The sequence below is a fragment of the Photinus pyralis genome, unplaced genomic scaffold (genome assembly GCF_008802855.1).
Source record: "Photinus pyralis isolate 1611_PpyrPB1 unplaced genomic scaffold, Ppyr1.3 Ppyr1.4_LG7, whole genome shotgun sequence".
NCBI lineage: Eukaryota > Metazoa > Arthropoda > Insecta > Coleoptera > Lampyridae > Photinus > Photinus pyralis.
The window spans coordinates 2,860,068-2,885,923 of record NW_022170738.1 but is presented as its reverse complement, the minus strand read 5'-3'; the positions used below and the strand labels follow the sequence as shown (position 1 = coordinate 2,885,923).

General features: G+C 38.0%; 3 protein-coding genes across 3 annotated transcripts; 2 read left to right on the top strand and 1 right to left on the bottom strand.

Annotated features, from left to right (window-relative positions):
- Positions 1-1,343: 1,343 nt before the first annotated feature.
- Positions 1,344-5,183, top strand: LOC116176324. The gene is made up of 4 exons (XM_031494824.1): positions 1,344-1,543; positions 1,597-1,643; positions 4,680-4,827; positions 4,888-5,183. The coding sequence occupies exons 2-4, from the start codon at positions 1,604-1,606 to the stop codon at positions 5,030-5,032; spliced, it is 333 nt and encodes a 110-aa protein (XP_031350684.1). The 5' UTR covers positions 1,344-1,543; positions 1,597-1,603; the 3' UTR covers positions 5,033-5,183.
- On the bottom strand, positions 5,139-24,016 carry LOC116176322 (CAD protein). The gene is made up of 10 exons (XM_031494822.1): positions 23,843-24,016; positions 20,125-20,263; positions 19,492-20,079; positions 16,650-19,446; positions 16,249-16,599; positions 16,084-16,188; positions 8,538-8,780; positions 6,720-8,489; positions 5,464-5,847; positions 5,139-5,386 (listed from the first exon to the last, which is right to left on the bottom strand). Exons 1-10 carry the CDS (start codon positions 23,946-23,948, stop codon positions 5,189-5,191), a joined length of 6,681 nt encoding a protein of 2,226 aa, XP_031350682.1. The 5' UTR covers positions 23,949-24,016; the 3' UTR covers positions 5,139-5,188.
- Positions 8,847-15,583, top strand: LOC116176323. The gene is made up of 4 exons (XM_031494823.1): positions 8,847-9,217; positions 12,804-13,069; positions 13,114-14,540; positions 14,793-15,583. Exons 1-4 carry the CDS (start codon positions 8,982-8,984, stop codon positions 15,336-15,338), a joined length of 2,475 nt encoding a protein of 824 aa, XP_031350683.1. The 5' UTR covers positions 8,847-8,981; the 3' UTR covers positions 15,339-15,583.
- Positions 24,017-25,856: the final 1,840 nt, after the last annotated feature.

The following is a 25,856-nucleotide window of genomic DNA, read 5'->3' as shown; positions in this document are numbered from 1 at the left end:
TTCTTTTAAAATAGTTATTTGTACAACTAGTTTTGAAAGTGATACTTTTTTTTATTAATTTGCGGCAAATTCATGGAAAAAAGACACTTTCAACACGTGTTGTACACGAAATTTTTTTGCATAGTGATCCATAATAGCCCACAATTGAATAATTTGATTGATATTCGCGATTTACTGTCACTCAAAAGTGGATGCTATTGTTCATAGACAGGACTAAACTCCATGGAAACGCATAGTAAAAATCGTGAAAAAAAGTACCACTTTCCATACGATTTTTCGTTTAAAAAAGTCCGATAATTTCATCACTATGTAAAAAATGACATTTTCGTACTTTTGTTTCATGTTTCGTTGAGAGCCACTTTGACTTTTCTAGCAAAATATTTGTATTGAAAATGCCATTAGGTACTCTTCTACATTGTAAGTAAAGTACTTTTGAAAAAACTGGGGTTCTGGCTTACCCCTCCTATAGTAAAAAAACGAAAGTTAATTTGTTCTTTAAGTCCAATAGGTCATAAAAAGTATATAAATTGATTAGTAGTCAACGACGTAGTTTTACAATGAATGAGGGTCAGGTAAATAACAAAAAATGGGAAGATACCATTCGTAGAATGGCACAAACCTGTATTTAGGAATGCTAAGAAAATCAAGAAACTAGACACCTTTAGAGACACCGTGGGGGGTAATGAAATAATACGAATACATCAAAAGTGTCAATCTATACATTTTTAAAAGGACCACCGTTTTGAGCTGTCATTATGCTACAAAGGGAAAGTTTATGCCTGATTTTAGTTCTTGTAAGGGTTAAATCCAGTTCCGGGTAAGTTGCTCTAACGAATGTATTCCTTTGAAGTTTAACCTAAGCTACTAAATATTGCTATGATTATTATTATTATAAAAATAGAGATACAGATAAAATTGAACGTACCCGGACATGATTGCAATACCAATTTTTTTAACACAGAATTAAAGAACCACTGTTGACTGAGGGTGCTGATAATGTAAAATTTACTCTTTGATATTTCCCTTATACTGCTAAACCTAAATCTGTATCGTCATAATTAATAATTTCCAAAAACAAAATGGGCAAATTCCTCTGTAGGAATTACGCCAGTTAACGTGCCAAGAAATTTAATCACTTCCAATTACTTTACAGCAATTAGTAATAAAACCAAATGTTATGACGCGATAATAAACATTATTATCTTTATAACATGCTGTTGACTAAGATAGTGCGGGCATTCTAAAATTTCAAGTTAACACAACTGGATCAGCGTCATTTAAATTTCGACGTATTTCAAATTTTTTGCAGAAGAACTCCGCGATTTCTATTTCAACAAAACAATTATGTTCCGTACCAGTCGTACCATAGTCAATACCCCTCCAGCTCACACTCCTACTAAATTCTCGCACACGCTTTTACTAAAGCCTGTGAAGATGAATGAAACTGTACTTCAATAGTGGCATACTTTAGATTACCTACGAGTTAACTGAAAGCTTAATTACTGCCGTAAAAAGATAATGCGAATTATTATTAGGAAAGAAAGTAAATTGCTAACGGAACTATTTCAGTTTTAACTCATTTGTTTCATTTGGTAGTGACGGTATGGACAATAGATTGGAAGGCTCTTTGGGGTGGCTGAAGGGTAAGTACTTTTGTTTTTGTTTGTACTGGGGTATACGCCCATTGAGTTTTTGATCTTTCTTTCATCAAGTCTGAAATGTATGCGCGTGTTAACCATGAAACAGTACAAGGTCTCATTTGGTTATTGTATATCATTAAACAACATTGATAGGTAGTATGTAAACATTTAATGTTAGGATATTTGTACAATTAGTCCTTGGACGTTATAGTCAGAGTTACTAAACTAGGACGCAAATAAAGACCAAAATTGCATTATTCATTAAACAATACTAATGCTCTACGTGACAAAATTGCAAATATACTTGGATATCATTCGCAATCGGCATGGTACTGCGGTTTCAATTACCTATATATGCGTTGCAATTACCTACTTTAGGCACTTAGGCATGTGCTTTCGAGAACATCGTGGTAATTTATCAAGTGAATCTATTTCATGGAATGAAATTAAACAATTTTGGGTTTAAGTATAACGATCCTATCGATACACGGAACGATTTCTAATTACACCTACCTACTCGTTACAAACAAACTTCCTCGTATTGTTTCTAATTTATTTTCTCATTATACCACTCACTGTCCATTTTTACCTTTACCTGACGCAATAGAAACAGGCATTTAAAGTATAATAATATTGTGAGAAGACTATAAGAGAAAATAGACTATTTAGGGTCTGTCGTATACACACGTTCATTGCACATACCTACCTACCTATATATTTTTAGTTGCGATAGTGACATAGGTTGTACCATGCACATGGGTGCATAAGGTATCCAAATACATACGAAATATGTAATCGTAAATTTCCATATTTACTTGTTTCACAGCATTGAATGCAAAATCTTATAAATAGAAGGTTACCAGGTTACAATGCCTAAATAACTAAAATTCATTTTCCTTTTTCTGTGTATAAAGAATCGAAATGGACATTAAATTCCTTGATACGTACTTTATGGTACTTATCTGTACAAATTTCAAAGTCATGTTGCGGTAATAACATCACGATGAAAATGATAGGTATTTCATAGTCACGTAATCGTATGAAATCGGTAATGGGTAATTATTTCTAGTTATAATAATGTTTAGACGGCATTTATTTGAAAGTAAACGTTCCAGGTGCAAAAATAGGCTTCTTTTTATATACTTACCTATGATCAACAACCTGCAAATGGTGTAAAACATAACAATAACAAGATCAAAGAGCAATTGTTCATAAACAATTTGCGCAAACTTGATGATTTTTGTTCAGCTACTCCGACCAAAATGTCACACTGTTATACTTACCTATAATCAACAACCTGCAAATGGTGTAAAACATAACAACAACAAGATCAAAGAGCAATTGTCACACTGTTATTAGGTATTGATCAACTAATACACAATAACACGAGCGTGGATTTCAATATATATCACTTCGGCATCGATGCCTATGACAAACAGTAAACCTCGAAAAATCTTGTCACAGAAAAAAATGATTCACATCCGCTTTCATTCCTTATTGCTGTTGACTAATCGTTTATCGACTTGATGACACCTCGAGAATGTTCTAGAAGAATCGCTACATTTATAAAGGCAAGTGCCTTGCTATACAAAGTGACTGTAAATACATTAATAAGTGCATACTGTAGGTAACCTAAATCATTGTTTAAATACTTTCCTAAATGTATTAATACTTAAATAAAACAAGTAATACATTGTTGCTAAATACAAAACACTATTGACCATAATGAAATTAATAACTTCTTAGGAAATGGGCAGCAAACTAAAACTTTTCGGTGGTATAATATTATACAAATATAATATAATATAATAAAATCCGAAATAATAACTTTGTTTATAGTGCACCAACTGTAAACAATATTTGATGCTTGGAAACACAGAAGGATACAACATTTATTTGGGTTAATTACTGCTATAACGGCCATGATACTTTATGTACGTAACGTAATTTGAAAAAAAAAAAGATCTTTTTAGGGAAAAGGGTGAAAAAATTAGGGTCGAATGTTCCAATAAATTGTAAGACTGGTGGAATTGTAAAAGTGCGCAAGTAGTTGGTAGATTCGGTTTCCTTAAAATTGCGAATTAAGCATTAGATCATCTCATATCGTGGGGTTGGTAAAATTTGCAGAAAATTCAGCGAGTGATAATAAACATTTCAGGGGGCAACCCTCATTGACTCTTAATAAAAATAGTTTACTTAATTACTAGAAGTCATCTTGAAAAATGCGTTAATTAATCAGTAATTAATTAAGTAGGGGCTATTCCGGGAGATTATGAATGAGCAAGAAGCAATCACTTAGTTTCGCCGCGAAATTTCGTTTGAGCTTTGCCAGAGTGAAAGTTGTCGTTTCTTTTAGGGCACAACTAAGTTGTGATTGTGAATATTTTTCTTGAGATGGAAATTTAAACGCGAGTTTTGTGTTTATTGCGTATTTAATGTATAATTAAACATATTCTTCCCCGCTATAAAGGAGCTATTGTGTACGTTCAGTGCCAAATTATTCCGATCCGTATGCAACAATAACAAAAAAAGGGGATTGAACTTTGTCATCTGAATTTTTAATCATAAAAATTGTTATAATCGCCCGCAGTTGAAAGAACCATAATAAAAACCGGGTGTAAAATTGTTGCTTCAAGTTTTTTCCTATTTTGGTAATTATAAGAAACATTTAAAACTTTTCTAAATTTAATTAACAACAAATCGTCGTGTTAATAAAATTCATCGTAAAAAATTCATCGTACATTATATTTGGTGGAAGTTTAAAATTGTGAAGGAAAATTATGTATATACGTATTTTCTTAAAGGAAAATCAACCTCTCTAAATGTTTTCTTCTCCTGGTGCTTCATCTCGTTTTTTGTTGACATAATTTGATTGTCGGCAGTAGCGTTGCTTAAGGCCCTTCTTTTCGCACCGAAAGCATTGTGGTCGTTGCCTACGTATGCAACAGTAAAAAAGAGTGACAGATGACAGAAAGCTCTGGCTCCACTTACACGATACTTGTTTATTCAATTAAATTTTCATGCCAATTTTCTTTTCAGATGATTATACAACGGAGACGACAGCCATACCTGAAATCATCATCGCCGAAGAGGCGGCGGCTGGAAGCCTTGCGGTGATAATAGTGTCTGCGATAATTTCAATTACTTTATTATTCATAATTGCCATCTTTATAGACTGTAGGCATCAGTAAGTTGACATCTTCATTTTGTGCGAATAATTTTACTAATTTTATGTCTTTCCAAATAGGAAAGCTAAAAATGGAAAACTGCGATCAAGAATGTTTAAAATAACCTTGCCCAAATTTGCGACTCCCAGAGTCGATCAGGAGCCTATAGCTGACAAAATGGAGACTGAAGAAGCGACTCCGGCTCCTGCAACTGTGATAGTTTAGCACTTGTTAGGTCAAAGAAAACTATTTTGTGCTGGTAATCAAGTTTAGGTATTACTGGAAGACTGAGTATAATAAATTTACGCACTAGTCCTAGGTAAATAAAATAAAAATATAAGAGATGTATTTTGAGGAATTATACGATTAGAATTAAGCAAATTAACATTTCCCTAAAACCATAGCCAGTAGGGCCATTCTAACAAACATTCCACACTCCGCTTGCCTAAAATAAGCTGCTCTTGGATCTGTATCGAAATCGGCGCTGATCTCAAACACTCTAGGTAAAGGATGTAGCACCACCATTTTCCTTTTAGCCCTAGTCATGAGTTGAGGAGTGACAACGAAATGTCCACAAGCCTGTGAATTGAAATAAATATCATCAATTTAGCTTCATCATAGACTTCATCAATGTGAAGTTAGACGCCAATCCATACCTCCTCATATTCCTCTTGGGAGTTGAACCGTTCCCTCTGAATTCTGGTCATGTACAGCACATCTGTATCAGGTAGAACCGATTCCAAACTATCATATTCTTCTTGAGGTATTCCTTTGGAGTTGACGAATTGTAAAATGTGATCCGGCATCCGGAGGTTTTTAGGATTTACGTAACGTAACTGCACGTTGTATAAAGTGAGCAGTCTTGCCAACGAATGTACAGTCCTCCCATTCTTCAAATCTCCAACGAGTGTAATGGTAAGGCCGTTAACGGTACCAATTTCCTCACGAATGGTGAAAATATCTAGCAATGCTTGTGTGGGATGTTCTCCGATACCGTCACCAGCATTAATAAGCGGTTTTCGACAGTGGTGCGAAGCTTTCTGTAACATTTGTAGACAGATTGTACAAGCAATGAGCGACCAAAAATTAAATATTCCTCCAACCACTAACTTAATCATTAACACACTTTTTATAGCGCGTCCTTCTCTTTTGCGAGCATAGGAATTTGACTCAGGTTGGACCAAAATTTTCCCAATATAGGATTTACATCCACATAAAAAATATAGTACTCTTCATTAAAACGCGTAAAGAGAGGGCTTTGATATCAGTCATCAACCTTCCGCCGGTGGAGTCTCATGGTATTTTCTTCCAGAAATCACAATCGCGCGTATTTAATTGAAACCGCATTGATAACCGAAAGAGAGGCGATGAATTGAAAAAGATTAAATTTTCCGCTGAAATTCGACTGCACCTATACAGCTTAAACTATTTAAGAAAAGTAAAAAATTAAAAATGTGCATGTTATTCTGTGATATCGTATGCAATTCCTTTGAGTGCTAAGCATTTGTAAACGGTTTGAGATTGACATATGCAGTCACCGAAACAATCACCTCTACAATATATTTTCTATAAATTTCTTCTGTTTTTCATGTTTTTAAAAAAACGCGCGACCGTGGTTTTGGTTAAAAAACACCACAAGATTCCACTAGCGGGTGTGACAATCCAAGGTCGCTCCTACATTGCATCGGTCATGCACTGTATCAACTTATTAGCGCCTCTACAAAAGATAGCAACTCCATACATATCCCTCTACGACTGCCCACCACGTCAGACTAGAAATGGAGTTGCAATCTCATTTACTAAGTGAGTTTTTAGGTCAGGCACTCGACTTTTTCGCCATAGAGATTTTTCATAATTATAGGAAAAATGACCTAACTTTAAAACATTCGAAACCTTACACAAAACAACTTACCATTACTGATCCAGGAGCTGGATGCCTTAACACCACCACGTCAACATAACCCGCCATAACAGCAATAGAATCTTCCAAGGTCTCACCTTTCTTCACCGAAGAGCTACTCTCGTTCATATCAACGACCCTTCCACCTAACCTCTGCATGGCGGCCGAGAAACTGCAGCTCGTTCGCGTACTAACTTCGTAGAAAATCGACGCCATCACTTTACCCTGCAGAATGTGACCGAGAGGACGTTCCTTCGCAACGTACATGCGAAACGTTTGCGCCAAATTGAAAATGTAGTTGAGATGGTCCTTCGTAAACATGTCCACCGATATGATGTGCTTGCCTGTCAGACCGTGCGAATGAATTTGCGGGTGTACGTTTTCGATTAAGTTCAAATTGGGGTTACTGTCGCTTTTTATTCGAGATAATGGATTTAAGGTAGGCAGGGGCGATGCGGTACGATAAAATTTGGCATCCGCACTGGTTTCGTTGGAGAAATGGACTTTTGTAGGTTCCGACAGTAGCCGCGAGAAGATTTCGTTCGTCTGGCCGTCGTTGTCATAATCTAATTTCTCCAAAATTAAACCAGGAGCAGGCGAAATCGGACGATCTAAGCCTGACGGCGGTCTAAAGTCGAGGGAGGATAGTTTCTTTATTTTCCAATCTCGTACGTTTTGCCCATAACCTGGCTGTACAAGTACTTGTCCTTCCACGTAGGCGACCTCACCGCGTAAGACAACTCTGTGAACCGAACCTCTGACTTTCCTTCCAGCAAAGGGAGTCCATTTCGCTTTGCTGAACGACATCGCTTCTGGAATAACCCACTCTTCGTCCATATCAACTTCGACGTACGTGTTGTATTGTTCCGGCAAATTAAAGATACGTTTGGGATTGCGGTAGAACTTATTTACAATATCCTCGATGGTAAGTTTGCCGGAGTGTACCGCGTCCAGTAGTAACGGCAGGATGGTCTCAAGGCCCGGAAAACCAGGTGGAGCATTTTTGCTTAGCTTCTCCTCAAGCGTGTGTGGAGCGTGGTCGGTTGCAAAACAATCGATGACGTGCAAGTTATCCCACAGAGCCTTCTGATCTTCTGGACTGACTAAGACCGGTCTCACCTGACTTCTTGAGGGCCCCAAGTATGCGACATCATCGGTTGACAAGAATAAATGGTGGGGACACACTTCGCAGGTAACTTTCATCCCTTTTTCCTTTGCCGCCTTTATGACTTGAATTTCTTCCTTTCGCGCAACGTGGCAAACATGAACGGGTCGATTGTGGAGATTGGCCAAAAGCAATATCGCTGCCGTGGTTTGACCTTCTGCATGTACACACAAAGGGGATTTCTTTGGCCAGTTAACTAAGTGTTTAGACCACACAGTTAAGTCGTCTAATTTTAACGTGGTGAATGTTTCGTTGAGGTACATTTTCAAGCCCGCAGCTGCCGGAGCCAGATCTGGTATGATTGCTGCGTTATTCGAGGAGGCTCCAACATAAATCGCATAGTCACACCTAGCGTTCTCTTTCGCTATTTCCTGAACTAATTGGAAAGACTCTTCATCGACTATGGCGGGGGGGGGGTTGGGCATTGCGCAAATCATTGTGACACCTCCGGCTAAGGCGGCGGCGGTACAGGACGAGTAGTCTTCCTTATGTGTAGCACCAGGCTCTCTGACATGAACGTGCGTATCTATGAAACCAGGGAGCTTTATTAACTGCCTAGATGTTATACAGTCAATATGCGTTTTCATTAATGGTGGTCTTCGAGAGCGCGCCAATGCCTAAAACGCCAAGTAAGCTTGCGAATTTACTCAGTGTTAGTGACTTACGTCCACAAGTAATTTGGCGCATTTTACGTCAGTAATTAGTGGAATAGAGTAATCTATGGCTAAACGACGTGTCCTGTATCCGTGAGTCATAAATGAAGATACTCTCCGGGCTCCCCCATTACGCATTGGTAAATTGATCACCAAATCAAACTGCTTCTTTGATAAGAATTCCGCTAGAGGTTTTAACTCGCCTTGACTAGTGATATCATCGATGTTTTCAAAAGTCCATTGTACTGATTCAACCTGGGACGTAAGACATTAAGATTAATAGAACGATTACCCAAAACCATGGTAGATAATACCGATCACACTTTCCTTTGTACAAAGAGCATGTAATCAAGAAAGGTTATCTTTGTTGTTTCTAATCTATAAGTGACTATAGGTAGATAACTACTTACTATTTGTGATCAGTGTAATAATGTTAATTGTAAAGTTGTGCGGCAAATGAAAGTGATTGTGATGGGTGGTTTTCAAAGCAAAAGGTCCACAAAGCCGAAAATTGCAGGAGAAACGAACAAAAATCAAAAAATGAAACAGGAAGAGACACACGAAGTCGATGATCCAATTTTGTTAGAACAGGAAATAATAGATCATATGAAAACTGAATTTAATGAGGAACCGGAAATGTTTATCTTGAATCAACTACTTATGAGCTACATGTTTTTTGATGACTATCAGAAGTATGTATGTTAGATTAGATCAAATAGCGTACTTGTTTAAAGTTCAATGCGTTTTGTGTTTTGACAGGAGTGACAGGTAATGTGACTGGGGGGCAGGAAAAGTAGCTGGACAAAGTGTTACTCTTACTGCCAACTGTCATGGAAACTAAAATTTCTGAGTGTGCTGAGGGTTTCGGGTGCATGACGATTTCGGAAAAAATTAATTACTTAAGTAATGTAAAACGAAGGGATCGGTGATATACAGTGTGTCCAGGATAAGAATGCACAGCATGAGAAAATCGGAAATCATAAGAGATACACAATTGGTTAAATGAGAAAAAAATTTGCGTATTTTAGGGGTTTAGTACAACGATGCTTTAAAAATTCGGAAATTCAGTTTAGAAGCTATTTGAAAAAAACCGAAATTAATAATATTCGTTTTTATTTTTTCTGACCCTGTTTGGAAAGATCTCAAAAAACAAAAACACTTCCCATAGGAAACTTTTAAGCCCCACAGATGTTCACCACGACGTTTCGTCTTTGAGAAACCATCATCAACTGCATTTTTTACACGGATAAAAGCTTGTATGCCTCTTTTGTCTGTTGTTTAATGTAAAATGTAATTCAAGATTTGTTATACAGGGTGTAACCTATTACACTTTTGCGATCAGACAAATACTTTTCAAGATACGAGGTTCCTGGTTGGTGATGGTTGCTGAAGTGGGGACCCAGGGAACGAGGCCCTGGTCAGTTCCTGTGCCCCCCTTCGCGGCCTTTAATCTTGGTCTCAACCTGAGAGTCGGGAAAGTGGCGAATGTGCAAGGCCCGCGTCGTAGACCCCTTGAAGAAGAACCTAGGCGAGCGGTACCAAAAAGGGCTCGCGCATGGAGAGCGATGCTCCCGCTCCCTTGGTGGTCCAGCGGAATTCGTCGATAAACACTAGAGCACGATAGCGGCGGCATCCAAGAGCGTACTGTCGCAGGTAGCCGATGATGTTCACGCACAGAGCCAGGAGTTCGCCGCCGTATTGCACGAACTTGATAGGATCGGTTCACGAACTTATGAATTAAGATGGACTGCTAATGCGGAATTGACAAATGACACCTACATGGGGGTAGTCATGATGTACACTCACTTGGCGCGAAATTCAAATCAACTGACTGAATTTGACCCATTTTCAATAGGCTTATTACTTGTGGCATATAGGTCAACTGTACAAAGTTTGAATCGAATAGGTTTAAGCGTTTGGCAGAGACAGAGAGGCGTGACCCCAAGGAGTCATTGGATTTGACCCACTTTCAATAGCCTTTAACATGTGGCATATAGGTCAACTGTGCAAAGTTTGAACCGAATAGGTTCAAGTGTTGGGCAGAGACAGAGTGGCGTGGCCCCAAGAGGTCATTGGATTTGACCCATTTTCAATAGGCATATAGCAAAGTTTGACGGTCCAAGCGTTTGACAGTTATTGTGACAGACGGACACCATCGACTCCCTTATACAGCTTGCATCGCTTTGCTTTGCTGCTGGGTTCCCTATATAATTGTTACAAAGAACAAATGAATGTACGGTTTTCTGTGATTCCTTAAACCTCAAGCAACTATGCAGGTGAATAATTTTCGCTTGCGGAACCCAATTGTTGTATTTCGAGGATCGTTCGGTATGTTGTATCTATTATCTCCTACGAGGGCGCAAATATTATTTAATTTGCAAGAACTACATCAATTTGGGTAGGAGAATAGTACACAATAAGTTTAAAATCCCTACTGGCGGACCGAGTTCTAAAATATTGTGCTTGCGATATTGAAGCTCTTAAGAAGCCCAACATTTTACACTGAGATACAACAAAATACCTATACAAAATCCCCATTCCCAACCTGATATTAATGCATCTTGTTTTGGATAAATTGCTGTACCTAAGTACTACTAAAAAATGATAAAAAATAATTTTTTATGTGCATTAGAACAGAGCTGGGCAGTGGGCAGTATTCGATTTTGTAAATACTTTTTAGTATTCAAATCCTAGTATCCAAATACTTTGTAATTAAATACTTTTATGGAAGCAGTATTTGTTTTTGTAACTCAAATACTTTCACAAAAGTATTCGAATACTTCGCATAGTATTTGAATATTTAACCTTCCTTTTTTTTTTACCAAAAATCGACTACTCCAAAATTTCTCGGGAAAACACTTTTTCTTATTAATTCTGGTGCGTAGAATTCAAAACAATTCGTACTTTCTCGATAAGATTTCTCAATCAAAAGTTATAGACTAGAAACCAATTTCGAAAGAAAATTCAAAGGGCTGTAACTTTTGAACTAGTAGCCCAATCTTGGAACTGTTTGAAATTATGGATTCTACAGGCCACATTCTATAAGAAAATTTTTTTTTCCGGGTCGATCTGAGACAATTTTTTTTTCGGGGCTCAAAAAAAGGCAGTGTATAACCTTCCTTTTTTACCAAAAATCGACTACACCAAAATTTCTCGGGAAAACACTTTTTCTTATTAATTTTGGTGCGTAGAATCCAAAACAATTCGTACGTTTTCGATTAGACCTCTCAATAAAAAGTTATGGACAAAAAACAAATTTCGAAAAAAAATTCAAAGGGCTGTAACTTTTGATCTAGTAGCCCAATCTTCAAACTGTTTGAAATTATGGACTCTCGATCGATCTCGATCTCAGACAATTTTTTTTCCGGCCTCAAAAAAAGGCAGTACTTTTAAGTTATTCAAATATTTGAGAACAATTTAGAAATGTTTAGGGAAAGTTTCTATTGTCACAAAATCAAATATAAAAATCCGATACATCTGAATACCGAACTCGATAGTCTACGTAACTTAAAAACAATAGGGACCTTTCTTATATCCTTAAAACCATGTGTACCAATTTTCAAAGCGATCGCACGTTTCTAAACAAGTTATCATGCACACGGACAAACGGATGGTCAAAAATGGATCTGTTCCAAAATCGCTAGGATTAATTTCAGAAAGACGTACGTATCATGTTCACGACGCTTTGAAAACTGGTACACGTATTCTTAAGGATACAACTGGTATAAGAAAGGTCCTGGTAGGTACCTCCTATATAATAATATAATTTTAATAATACGCTTTTACTCCCCTTAAATTTGTATATAACAATAGAAATATAAAAAAAGCTAACCCCATACAAAGTATAACTTGATTTTTTAAGTAGTATTAAGTCTTTTATCTAGTATACTATTTTAAATTTTTAATGTATTTGAGTGACAAGTATTTGAATACTTTTTACTGTATTCGAATACTTTTCAAAGTATTCGAATACCTTTGATAGTATTCGAATACCTTTGATAGTATTAGAATACTTTTGAAAGTATTCGAATACCTTTGAAAGTATTCGAATACTTTTGAAAGTATTCGAATACATTCTAAAGTATTTGAATACTTATTTTTTTAAGTATTTGAATACTTTTCAATGTATCTGTATCTAGTATTCGCTTGTGCTGGACGTAAAAGTATTTAGTATTCAAATACCTTTGATTTGTGGAAAGTATTTACTATTTAGTATTCAAATACTTTTTGAAAGTATTCTGCCCAGCTCTGCATTAGAATATAAACTTTAATTTTCAGGGATATTGCGAGATGTGTAAGTTCACCACCTGTAAGCAACAATTTAATGCAAGATCATGAAAAAGCACTACTCCTTCCCGATGTTATACTAAACCACGTTGGGCGAAAAATCAAATTGGAAACAACGGACGGAGAGTTACAACCGCTAGTATCACAAAGAATGTATATTCTCCACAACAACATAGAAGTCGTAAACAAAACGGACCCCAATTACAGTAGAATTGACAACAGTTACAGAGCAGAGATGGAAGAATCAAGGCCTAGAGGTATTATATCAATCGTGTCTGTTTGTAAGCTGTGGCTTTTTCAGGTTTTGTCAAACTGAATGTACTAGGCACACCTAGAGGTTCACACAGCAGACACAACTCCATTGATTTTCAGTCAACAGATAATGATGTCAAACATTCACTTAATAGGCCATCGACATCAAGAGACACTGATGTGAATGATGCAGAATATGGCTACACAACCATAACGGCTTTAAAGACACTCCATAGTGTTGATGTTTCAAAAACCAACATATATACCAACACTGCACAATTCCCGAAGAAATGCATATCAGAAAAGCAAGTAAAAAATTTGTATGGTTCTGAATGGGATTCTGACGAAGACGACTGTATCGATTCAAGTGAAAAACAAGTGAATGAATCTTCATTATTCGTAACTCGTTATTACCTAAATTCAACCGAGTTTATGGAGCACTTTACAAGAAACGTATTTCCAAATTACTTAGCGGCGATTTTGGAATTTCCAAGCAATTTTATAAAGCAAACAAAATCAATTTATGGCGCACTTTATTGTGATAGTATCGACTGTGATAACAACAAAATCAGATTTGAAATAGTGCCTGTAATACCAATAGGTTGGCCACAAGAAATTGTGTTCGAATGGTATTGGAGGGAGCGCGTTACAGTAAGTGTAAAGAGAGGTAGATGGATTTACAAGTGGCCAACGGATAACATGATACAGGAAATACAAAGTTTAAGTTGTGTACTCACACCTAAAGGGTTTGCCCCTAAAAAATTCACTAATCCTGAAATGCAGATTGAATGGGAAATTCACTTTCCCAAAGCGGAACGGTATCTAGAGCTAACGATGTCGCACGCTCAAATGCGATGCTATTTATTCCTTGTGATTCTCTTTCGAAAGCTAATTGAGCCGAAAACTCAAACGCACGGAATTCTCGTGGAACACATCCGGCACCTCATGTTTTGGGAATGCGAGTCAAACTACTGCAACTGGCCCGAGCACAGGCTCGGTGCTAAACTATTGTTAATACTCCAAAATTTGTTAAACAGCATGAGTAAACAGAAGTTGCCTCATTATTTTATAAGAAATAAAAATTTGTTGTACAACATACCTACCAAATACTTAATATCAAAAATGGAAATACTACAAAACGCAATCCAAGAGCCAGTACTCGGCTTTATTGCAAGTTTAAAACACTTGAGATACACCAGTCCTAAATTTTATTCGGCGCCCGACTTACAAGAGTTGCACAAAATTATCAAATCAGAGAATGTGTACGATTCAAATGTGCAAGAAACTATAGTGGCATCAGAAGTAATACAAAGTCAATCCAGGGGAAGGAATAACGAGACCGAACCTAAAAAGAAAAGGAACAAGGAGGAGGATTGGGATCGCAGGTATCTGCAATCCAAATTGCAGAAAAATATTCAAAAACTGAAGAGGAATGGCGAAATTGCCGCAAAACGGCTTGCTGAGCAATCAGATGAAGTAAGTTCAGGATTTTGAATATCCATCGAACGTCTTAAGAAAATGAATTCAGGACTGACTTTTTAGCAACTGGTTGACTTCATTTTTTAAGACGTTTTACAGTGCACACGTTTGTGAATGTCCAATGAAATTAAAACTTGCCCAAATAAAATATGAACCATGAACGTCGACGTTTTTTATTTGAGCTTGTGAAAAGTAATCTTCGTCTTATGTTGGATATACACTTGTTAAACAATACTTTCTCTTTTCCAGGTCTCGATACGAGAACGTTTTCATAACGACATAGCTAGACAAATCCGACTTCTCGAATTTTTCATACATGTTTTTAGAAAAATTTCTGAAAAAAGTTCAAAAATTGCCTCAACACACCAAACTCAACTGTACTTAAAGCAAGCGTGGTGCCTAACTAAAGTGTTAGAGGATATCGACAAGGAAGGGGCTTTAACATTGCAAGAACGCATCAGAGCCGAAGAAGAAAAATTCCTGAGGAGGAAAACTGCCGAAACCCATAATCCTGGTATACCCAAAAGAAATACGATTTTAAATAGTAAGGGGGTTGAAAGTAAAGTCTCAAATTTAGTCACAGATAGAGAAAAAATGGAAAATGGAAGCGCCACTATCGTTGACATTCATGATGTGGGGAATAAGAACGTAACTGACTACTCCACTTGTGGCGTATTGGAACAGATGCACGAAGGGTTGACTGTTCACAACGACACAAATGAATCACCACCACTCAAGGCACTAGGTTCAAAAATAATTCCTGATGTTGTCGAGATCGAATCCACAAATTTATAACTCAATTGTTTACCCTATGTATTAAGTGATTAAATAAATTATGTTTATGACCTCTTCTGAAAACACAACTACAACTTTATCTTCCTCGAGTTTATTGCAACGAATAAAACAGTTCCGGCGGACTGAGAATAAGAACCCTAGTTTTGAGAAGAGATGAGAAGCAAGCGGGTGGATGGCAGCACCTTGATTCCTTGGAAGAACTCATTTGGGACTCGACTTGGGTGGAAACACTCTGCGCCTCTTACATTCCTTGGGTCCTTGGAGTTCATAGGCCTTGGAATTCTGTGAAACTCTGCGAGACCTCATCTACCATTTAATAGGTGAATCTAGGTCAAAGTGTCACTTCAAGCGGTGAATCAGCTTACCTATTATTATTATATGTGATATTCGAGGTGATATTAGTTGTGATGTTTTTTTTCGATGAAATGTTAATACAAACTATTTTATTTTCCCCGTAGCATTTGGTTCGCTCATTTTCGTTGGTACCCTTGACGCAGCTTTTGTGGGCTGCCATAGGCCATGCGGTTTACATAGGAACATCAAAAGAATGCAAAATTAATAAATCCGGCTAATTTGCACCTTTTGAGCAACAAGAAGGGTACCAAAAATATAGAAGGGAAGAGTTTAGCTGGTTCCCTACAAGATTGGGAGCATATGCGAAGAAATATTTAAAGAATATAATTTGGATTCAACAGACTCCACAATGACACAAGATTAAATTAGTCAGAAAGCAGTGTATACTTACATCAACACCATGCTCCGTATAGAAATCCGCTGTCCCTAAACTTGCAAATAATTTATATCCCATTTTGCGAAGAATTCTCATACTGGGAAGCAACTCAACTTTGTGCTACAAGGAAATAAAGAAAGTACATAGGTAATCCATATTTTATACAGTGATACCACCTACCTTGAAACTACCAATTGATAATAAAATGGAGTGCTTAGGAATGCTAAAACCGGTACTCATCATTGCCTTCAAATAAGCTTCATATCTATTTTCTCCAAAACAGGCTACTTCGCCAGTAGACGCCATCTCAACGCCCAACATGAAGTCTGCACCGGCCAAGCGAGAAAATGAAAACTGAGGCACTTTCACACCAACCTTTCCGCATCCACTTAGAACGTCGACTGGTTCTTGTATTTCTCCAATTATAACTCGAGTGGCCATTGCGACGAAATCGTGATCGAGCGTTTTTGAGACGAACGGAAATGAGCGCGACACACGTACATTGCATTCTATGACTTTCAAGTCGTTGTCCTTAAAAACTGAACTATACTAAACGCGCCGTTATAGTCTTAGGTACTTACTTTTGCTATTAATTGCATATTGAAAGGGCCTGTGACTTCCAAGCTTGCTGCTATTGCTTTTGTAATTTGTCTAATTTTCAACAAAGTTTCAGGATTGATATCCTGTGGTGGTGTAACTAGTGTAGCATCCCCTGAATGCACACCAGCATTTTCAACGTGCTCAGACACCGCCATGCACAGTACAACACCATCACACGCAACGGCGTCTACATCAATTTCTTTGGATTCGAGCAAGAACTTGGAGATGACAATCGGATGTTCCTTACTAACATCACTGGCAGTTTTTAGATACGTTTCCAGATCTTGGTTAGAATGAGCGACATTCATAGCAGCTCCACTTAGAACATAAGACGGTCTGACCAGGCAAGGGTAGCCGACTTCTTCGCAAAATTTGATCGCCGATTTTAAGTTGGTCAGCTCCTTCCAGCGAGGCTGTAGAATACCGATACGGTCCAACATACGCGAAAACTTGAACCGATTCTCCGCGCCATCGATCGACTCCGGTGATGTACCCAATATGTTCGCCTGCTGACGGTGCAAATCCATGGCGATGTTGTTCGGGAGTTGTCCGCCCATGGAAAGAATGATACCTACTGGATTTTCCAAGTTGTAAATATCCATAACAACTTCAAATGATATCTCTTCGAAATACAGTCTATCTGACATGTCATAATCTGTGCTGACGGTTTCTGGATTATAATTAATCATTACTGTCTTGCGGTTCAATTTTTTCAGTTCTCTTAGGCAGCCGACGGCGCACCAGTCAAATTCGACTGAGCTTCCGATTCGATAGACTCCTGAGCCGATCACGATGATATGGAGCTCGTTGAAGGTTAAATCGTGACTACGCGCGTTGTAGGTGATATATAAGTAGTTGGTGGTTGCCGGCCATTCAGCTGCGACAGTATCTATTTGCTTTACAAACGGGGTCACCTGATACTCCTCTCGCTGTTTTCTGATTGCAAGTTCTGTGCTTTTGACGCATGCAGCAATTTGCTTGTCGGAGAATCCGATCTGTTTAGCCTTCAGAAGGTTGTCCGCGGTCAACTGCGGCTGGTGAATTTTTTCCAATACATCGTAGAAGTCGATTATATTTTTCATCTTTTGCAAAAACCAACAATCGATCTTTGTCAAATCGTACAACTTCTCAATACTGTAGCCGCTTTTCAGAGCAGCGGCAAGTACGTACATTCTTTTATCCGTAGGTTCTTTCAGTTCATCATCATTTATTGCTTTTATGTATGGATCAAATCCATTTACTTTCTCATCAACCATTCGGAAAGCCTTTTGGAAGGCTTCCTCGAATCTTCTTCCGATTGCCATAACTTCGCCAACACTTTTCATTGAGCTTCCAATTTTGGTGCTCACTCTAGTGAACTTGCTTAAATCCCATCGGGGAATCTTTACAACGCAATAATCCAAACTGGGCTCGAAGCAAGCGGTTGTCACACCGGTCACTGAGTTGTGAATTTTTGGAAGCGCAATACCGAGACCAAGCTTAGCAGCCACGTAAGCTAAAGGATAACCGGTTGCTTTACTGGCTAAAGCAGAACTTCTGGACAGACGAGCGTTGACTTCAATGATATAGTACTCTTCAGATGTCGGACACAGAGCGTATTGAATATTACATTCTCCCACAACGCCTAAGTGTCTAATTACATTAATTGCCGCAGTTCTCAGCATGTTGTAGTCTCGATTCGATAAAGTTTGACTAGGTGCAACGACAATTGACTCTCCAGTGTGTATCCCCAAAGGATCGACATTTTCCATATTGCAGACAGTAATACAATTGTCATAGGCATCGCGAACCACTTCGTATTCAACCTCCTTCCACCCTTTCAATGATTTATCAATGATGAGTTGGCTGGAGTGCGACAAAGCTTGCGTTGCCAAGCTCTTTAGCTCATCATCGTTATCGGCAAATCCCGACCCCAACCCTCCTAAAGAAAACGCAGCTCGCGCCATGACGGGATAACCCAAACGTTGGGCGGCTTCCAACGCTTCCTGTACGGAATAAACCGCGCAGCTGGGCGCCACCTTCTCACCAATTTCCGCTATTCGCTCGCTAAATATTTTTCGATCTTCCGTATCTATGATCGTTTGTATGGGAGTCCCCAGAATTTTTACGCCATACTTTTCAAACACTCCCGTCAATTCCAACTCGATACCACAGTTAAGGGCGGTTTGTCCACCAAAAGTCAACAAAACCCCACCCGGTCGTTCAGCTTTAATAACATTCTCCACATATTCCGGCACTAACGGCAGAAAATACACCTTATCGGCCAAGCCCTTTGAAGTCTGCACAGTCGCGATGTTGGGGTTAATAAGCACGGTCTGGATATTCTCCTCCTTCATCGCTTTTATCGCTTGCGAACCCGAATAATCGAACTCACCGGCCTGGCCAATGGATAGGCCTCCCGATCCGATTATTAAGACTTTCTTGGGGAAACTAGCGATTGGCTCCGGTCCATTTGTGTATTTCAACCTTTGAGTGATTAAGTCTCTTACAGCCACCTTCTTCGTGCTGTACTCTTTAACTGTGTCGAGGAAGACGTCGAAAAGACATTCTAAATCCTGCGGACCAGCCGTGTGCTCAGGATGGAATTGGACGCTGAAATACGGCAATGTTTTGTGCACAATTCCTTCGTTAGTTTTATCATTAGCATTTGTGAAGAGTGGAATCCAACCTGACGGTAACGATCCCGGATTAATAGCGAATCCGTGATTTTGCGAAGTCATATAGCAACGATCAGTACCTTCGTGGATGCACGGTTGATTATGGCCTCGGTTTCCGTATCTGAAATAAATTCGTGAGATCACGCCGTCAAAGGTAAGCGCTTACTTCATCTTAAAGCTCGAAGAACCAATGGCTACCGACAACAGTTGATGCCCTAAACAGATGCCAAATATTGGTTTGATTTCCTTCGAGGCTAATACGCGAGTTAGGTTTGTAATGGTAGTCTTGCACATGATTGGATCACCGGGGCCATTACTTAAAAACAGGCCATCGTAATCTTTTGCGTTTAACTCGTAATTCCATGGCACGACGTCCACCCTCGCACCACGGCGCAGAAAGCACCGTATCTGATTGTACTTTAATCCACAATCCACGGCGCATATTCTTGGATATCCCTCAGGATTGTACGTTATTGGTTTCTTCATGGAAACCTCTTCCACCAAGTTGCGCGTATTCGGATCTGCTATCTTAAGACTCGTGTTAATTGGTAGATCGTACACGATTCTAGCCAGCATCGTTCCTCGTTCGCGTATTTTTTTAGTCAATTCACGCGTATCGATTCCCTGTATTCCCGGTATGCCTTCCTCTTGCATCCATTTCGAGAGCGTTTTCTTGCTGCGCCAATGACTCGGATAATCACAATATTCGCCGACAACCAACGCGGAGGCCCATATGCGATTAGATTCGAACCAACTGCAAAATTCTGTTACGCATTGTTAACCGTTGTACAGTACTCACTAAGGAAGACCATATTCGTCGCAGTTGTTATCGGGGACTCCGTAATTTCCAATAATTGGATACGTGAGAATGAGGATTTGGGCATGATAACTGGGATCCGTTAAGGATTCCGGATACCCTACCATTCCCGTCTGAAAGACTGCGTTTTTGATTAGTATAATTTCTTACAGACTTTATCGTCATATGCCCATTTCGAACAATACGGCCGTGTTTACTGTACTTCGAAAACACGGTGGATATCTACTACTGTGTGGGATATAGAATACAACGTTGGAAGTCCGAAAAGTGTTTAGTCTTTAATTAGTATTTCACAGTAGTCTCCTACTTGAATGTTTCCTACGAAGTTGTTGTTGTGATGTCAAAATTTCAAAAATTACATAAAAATAGATTGGACTGCTCAACAGACGTATGATATAGGTACGTGTACACGCTAGTTCTAAAGTAAAGAGAAAATTGCCGTAACAGACGTTTGCTAATCGCACAAAATCTGTCGTTATCTTTTAGTAGGTATATAACATTTCAATCATTGATTTTATATTTGAAGAGAGGTCATTATTGTGTACCACGATGGATGCAGAGAACCCGCAGTTCAATTTCCAGTGTATTTTAGTATGATTGCAACAGAATGGTGTAGTCAACGGTGGCAATTCTAAGCGGAGATGAGGGAATCCGAAGATGTTGGCAGATTTACAAAAAAATATCAGATATTCCAAGAATGTACGAAGATATCCATGGAAATCCAAGGATATCCCGTTTTTTATCTGCGATTTCCCCTAGGTTGAAAGAGAAGGATTTCGAAGAAGCTGTACCCACTGCCAATTATTTTGAAGATGCAGACATTGGCCGAAAACTACGTCGGGGAGTCAAATTCCGAAATTTCCTTAACCTCTATTCAGTGACACGTCTTTTTAAAGATCATAAATTACCAAGTAAATTCCCTATACAAAAATGGATAGAAAATTTACTTTATAAGGCCTGGTCAAGGATGGATGCGATATCTGTCATGTAACAGATTGTCAAGGCACATTTTCCGTACGGGAAGCATAGAGCAATGCAATTCTTATAGGAGTTTTTAGCGTTGCGATGCCTTTTGTATAGATTCCAAATCATATTCTGAAAACATTAGGCATCGTTTTTGAACATATAAGCATGTGCTGTAAAGTGAGTTTCCGAAGAATCATCGTTTGGTGTTTGTGTATTGGTTATAAAAAGCACAATTTACGACAGAATCATTAACCCGAGCATTAACCGGTTAAGAAAAATAAGTTTTCTTTAATTAATTGTTTCAATCGATCGCTTGTTACGTAGAATGTGTGTTCTGGACCTGAGTGCCTGTTTTTATTTTAGCGTTATTTGATTGATTTTGTCTAATATATTGGTTTCATTTGTAAATGATCCTATGTCGAGCGCAAATTACGACCTAGATAAGATTTGTCATACTAAATTTTTCTGTTGGTACCTACATAGGGAAATTCCAGGTGCAAAATAATAATAAAAAATTGTAATATACTTTGGAATTATATGAACTTTGTCAAGGCTGAAGAGTTTCCAAAAACTTAATAAAATGAAAAAATTTGTCGTAGTAGCAGATGCTGGACGTGCCACGGAAAAATTTAGCCGATACGATGGGTCTAAAGAAATAAATTAAGTAAAATCGTATATCTATTTACCAGAATACCTCCCTCAGATTGAGCCATTGTTTACAGCTAAACATTCTCTTCACAAGAGTTTGGATTCACCTTCATCCCTTGGGGTCTCAGGAGATTGTATGATAAGACCTCCCTATTTACCTACATACAATTCGAATCGGGGCGACATCAAGTCGATAAAGGAAATCTTTGACGATAAGGAATGAGGGTGGCTGTGATGCATTCTTTCCGGGAAATATGATGTTTGCTATACAAGAGCATTGAGTTGGCTTTAGTTTAAGTTCCAATATCAACGCTGAATTGATAAGTGGTGATTTCGCATTCGTTGGAAGTTTGGAGTATAAGAGTAAGTGATAAATAATAATTCACTGTTATAAATCATGTAATTAAATTTGAATCTGTATTATTTGCTTATGATTTAGACGCCGCATTCTTGTTTCTCAAAAAGTGTTTAAAAAATACGCCCATTCCTTTGTACCTCGCTTTGTACTTATTTTCAAAATTTATTGTTCCTAATTACGCCTCCAAGGGCGATGCCGGAGGGGCTTCAAATGGTCTTACATTTAATTACAGTCATATAATCTAATAAAAACTTTCGAAGACTGTTAAAAATTCTAATATTAATAAATACTGTTAAGAGATCCTCTAAGATGTTTAAAAGTTCAAAATCTCTCTTAAAAACTGTACCAAATCCATAAGGGCCTTCAAAATGAAGCTCTTCAAGACGACTCTATTAAATTCTGTGAAGACTCATAACGACCTTGAGAATTATCAAACTTATTTATAAAGAGTGACTGCTGTAGTTATTCCCAACGATATCAGTGCAAGAATATCGATTTTGACATGTTTTGATCAAAATCCATGTGGTTGCCAAAAATAGATCAAAATTCCTGATGCTGCAAAACGTGTATTTCCGTCAAAAAGGTCAATTTGAACAAATCCGGATGATTACTTCTTTAAAAGAAATGTATTAGGGACTAAGGCGGACAAGAGTAACGTTTATTTACCTATTTATTGCAACATGAAGGAATGACATTTGCTATTATCGACATTTAATTTTGTTCAGAACAATTGTGCATTTCTTGGCGCCACTGCTCCGAAATGGATCGACCGATTTGGATGAAATATTTGTTGCACATTTGGTAGATATGAGAGTAGGTCGTAAAGTACATATATTTCATACCACTAGGTGATCACATAGTTCGCTGGGTGTGTGAGGTGAGGCGGCGCAGCCGCCGAAACCGAGCGTATGTCTCATACAAGAAAACGAAATTTTTCAAAGGCGGTGCGCAGTCGCGGCCATTGTAGGTACATTTTCTTCTGACCCATAGACCACAGACCAGAGTTATATCCAATTGTTACACATTTAAGAGACAGGGAACAATGCTCGGAATTATGAAACTAAACTAGGTATGACAATATTTTCAAAAGGAATTAAACACACTCAAAAAGTTAACCATGTAAAATTCATTTATTTTAGTTTTTTTACGATTTCTGAACCAGTTAAGATCGTCACTCGATAGGGGTACCTGGGGTCTGGGGTGCAGGTAAATGCTATACAACAAAAAGATTACCCTCGCGATTACCTACTATACTTGCCACCGCAACGTCGTCGTCGTGATCTAAATGTTTTTGCAATTTCTAGATTTACGAATATACTTGTTAGGGTCGTTTAGGGTGCTTTCTTTTAAATTATTGCAACCCTGTATTCACAGAATTGCGTTCAGGATACTTTAAAAAGCCGAACTTCTTTCTTGCCTCCAAATTGGCGGAGCGCAAACGTGATTGGATCATTTCAATTCGAAATTCAAATGAGCAGCCAATCAAATTGCAACAAATTTAGCACGTATTCAATTAAACTTAAACATTCAAATGGAATTTTAATCATGTATAATGTTGGGTGATAACAACATTATCTAAATAGGGGGCCACCATTTACATTCAAAAAGTTGTGTTATTGTAATGAAGCAATTTATAAAATGTAATCGCCCTCTCGATTAATTATATTTAAACTACTAACGTAACTAAAGATATAGTACCCCAATAACCACGTGTTGCATTGTACTTACCCACTTCCCCGTCGACAGGCTTTTTCGCTCCAAAAGCCTCGCCGGTAAACGTCGTACCATCTTCAAGGACCAGATAGCAAAGCATATTTTCATTTTTCTCATGCATTATTCGAAACTATTACCCGGGTTTACTTACACGAAACAAGCATGTAAATAACAATAACCTTACATGCAAAGTAGAGATAGGGTACTATTTCAACTTGACGCGGTAATTTTATTTCCAACGGATAGATGGCAATAAATGTTTCAGTACAACAAAGATCAACAATCCAATTCTGTTATCACGATAAGAGTAATAAGGATTTCCGTAACTGTAGTAACTGTAATCAATTTGAACAGGCAAACTCAGATACATCTCATTACCCATTACTGTAGTATACCCACTTAATTAGAAGATTGACGAAATAGACGTGCAATTTTTAAAAATTTTCAAATTTTTTTAGCTTTCTAGCTGATAGCTTGAGGTAGGTGACTATTATCATCACCATTTTTAGGGCATGTTAAAATTTGCTCAAATGTCGCCGTTTTAGATCATTTTAAACAGCTTTAAAAATTTTTTCCGTCTGTGTACATGGTGTCCATTATGTATGAAGTATATTAGGTAAATATCTCGGTAAGTAAATAATGACTATATAACATTTTTCTATATGCAAGTTGTTTATTTTATTTCCCATAATAAGGCAGCATTCAGTTGTTTTTATTTGAGAAAACAAATGTGTAAGCAAAAACAATTGAATTTTTTTAAATACGTTTTCATAATTGGCTCATAATTGATATAGATCTTTTTTTTCCTTTCGATGGCGCAACATGTTAGTATACAGGCTGATTCAAATTCGAGGGCCACCATGGGGATCTCGGGAACTGTATTGAAACTGAAAAAAATCCGATTATTTTCGGAGATATCCGGAAAAAAATAAATTTTTTTTATTTTTTAGTTATTAAAAGAGATATTTAGAATTAAATGACACATTATTATGGCCACTTTTTTCCCTCTACAAGATGCTAGTTTTGAATTTTAAATCCGACGTTTCGTCTCCGGTTAACCATCATCAACTTTATTTTTTCTTACGAAAGTAATTTTTCCTTTTTATGTAATTTGATACAGAGTTTTGTTCTGATTTCAAAAATTTAAACATCGTCTATCTTTTAATCAGAAATTGCGGTATAATTCGTAAAAAGCGCAAGAAACAGGTACGTACACTACCCAAGACACCATTTTCTAGGCAAAAAAGAAGATATTTTAACAATATTAGAAAAAGTGTGATGTTCACATTTTCAAAATCAGAAAAAAACTCTGTATCACATTACATAAAAAGAAAAAATTATCAAAGTCCTCGTGTGAGATCGAAGGGACTTCAGCGCATTTTTGTGTGGCAGATCAGTATTCTATTAGCCACTTTTTTCTCAACCATGAATAAAAGATCTTGTGGAAGGATACCACATTCCCTTTGACCGTTTGACGGTACCCACTTCCGATGTCCCGTTCACCCGCAATTCGCGTTTGAAGATTTAACTCCACCATCAGTAAGATCGTGTTGGGGGCTACCACATTCCCTTTGACGGTACCCACTTCCAACGTCCCGTTCACCCACAATTCGCGTTTGAAGATTTTTCTCCACCATCAGTTAGATCTTGTTGGAGGCTACCACATTTCCTTTTTCGGTGCATACTTATATTACACCCACATTTTGGTGGATCTCGCTAAAAACCTTCCACAAGATAGTACTTAATTTTTGGGTGGCACTTCTCATTGCTCGAGCTTCTATTGGTGACACGAGAAAGAGAGACAGCCATTTGAGATTTACGAAACGTTAAAACGCGTGACAGAATTCGCAACGGAAGGTAAAAGGTGCCCGAAGTTGACTACCTCACGAAGACGCGCGCGCGCGCCTTGCAAAAGGTCGTTAATTTCGCCCCTAGGCACAAAAACAAAATTCCGCCACGCAAGAGTTGTGCGCGTTTACAACATCTTTCCGACGACACCAAGTTGAAAAGAATCGGACCAAAACTGTAG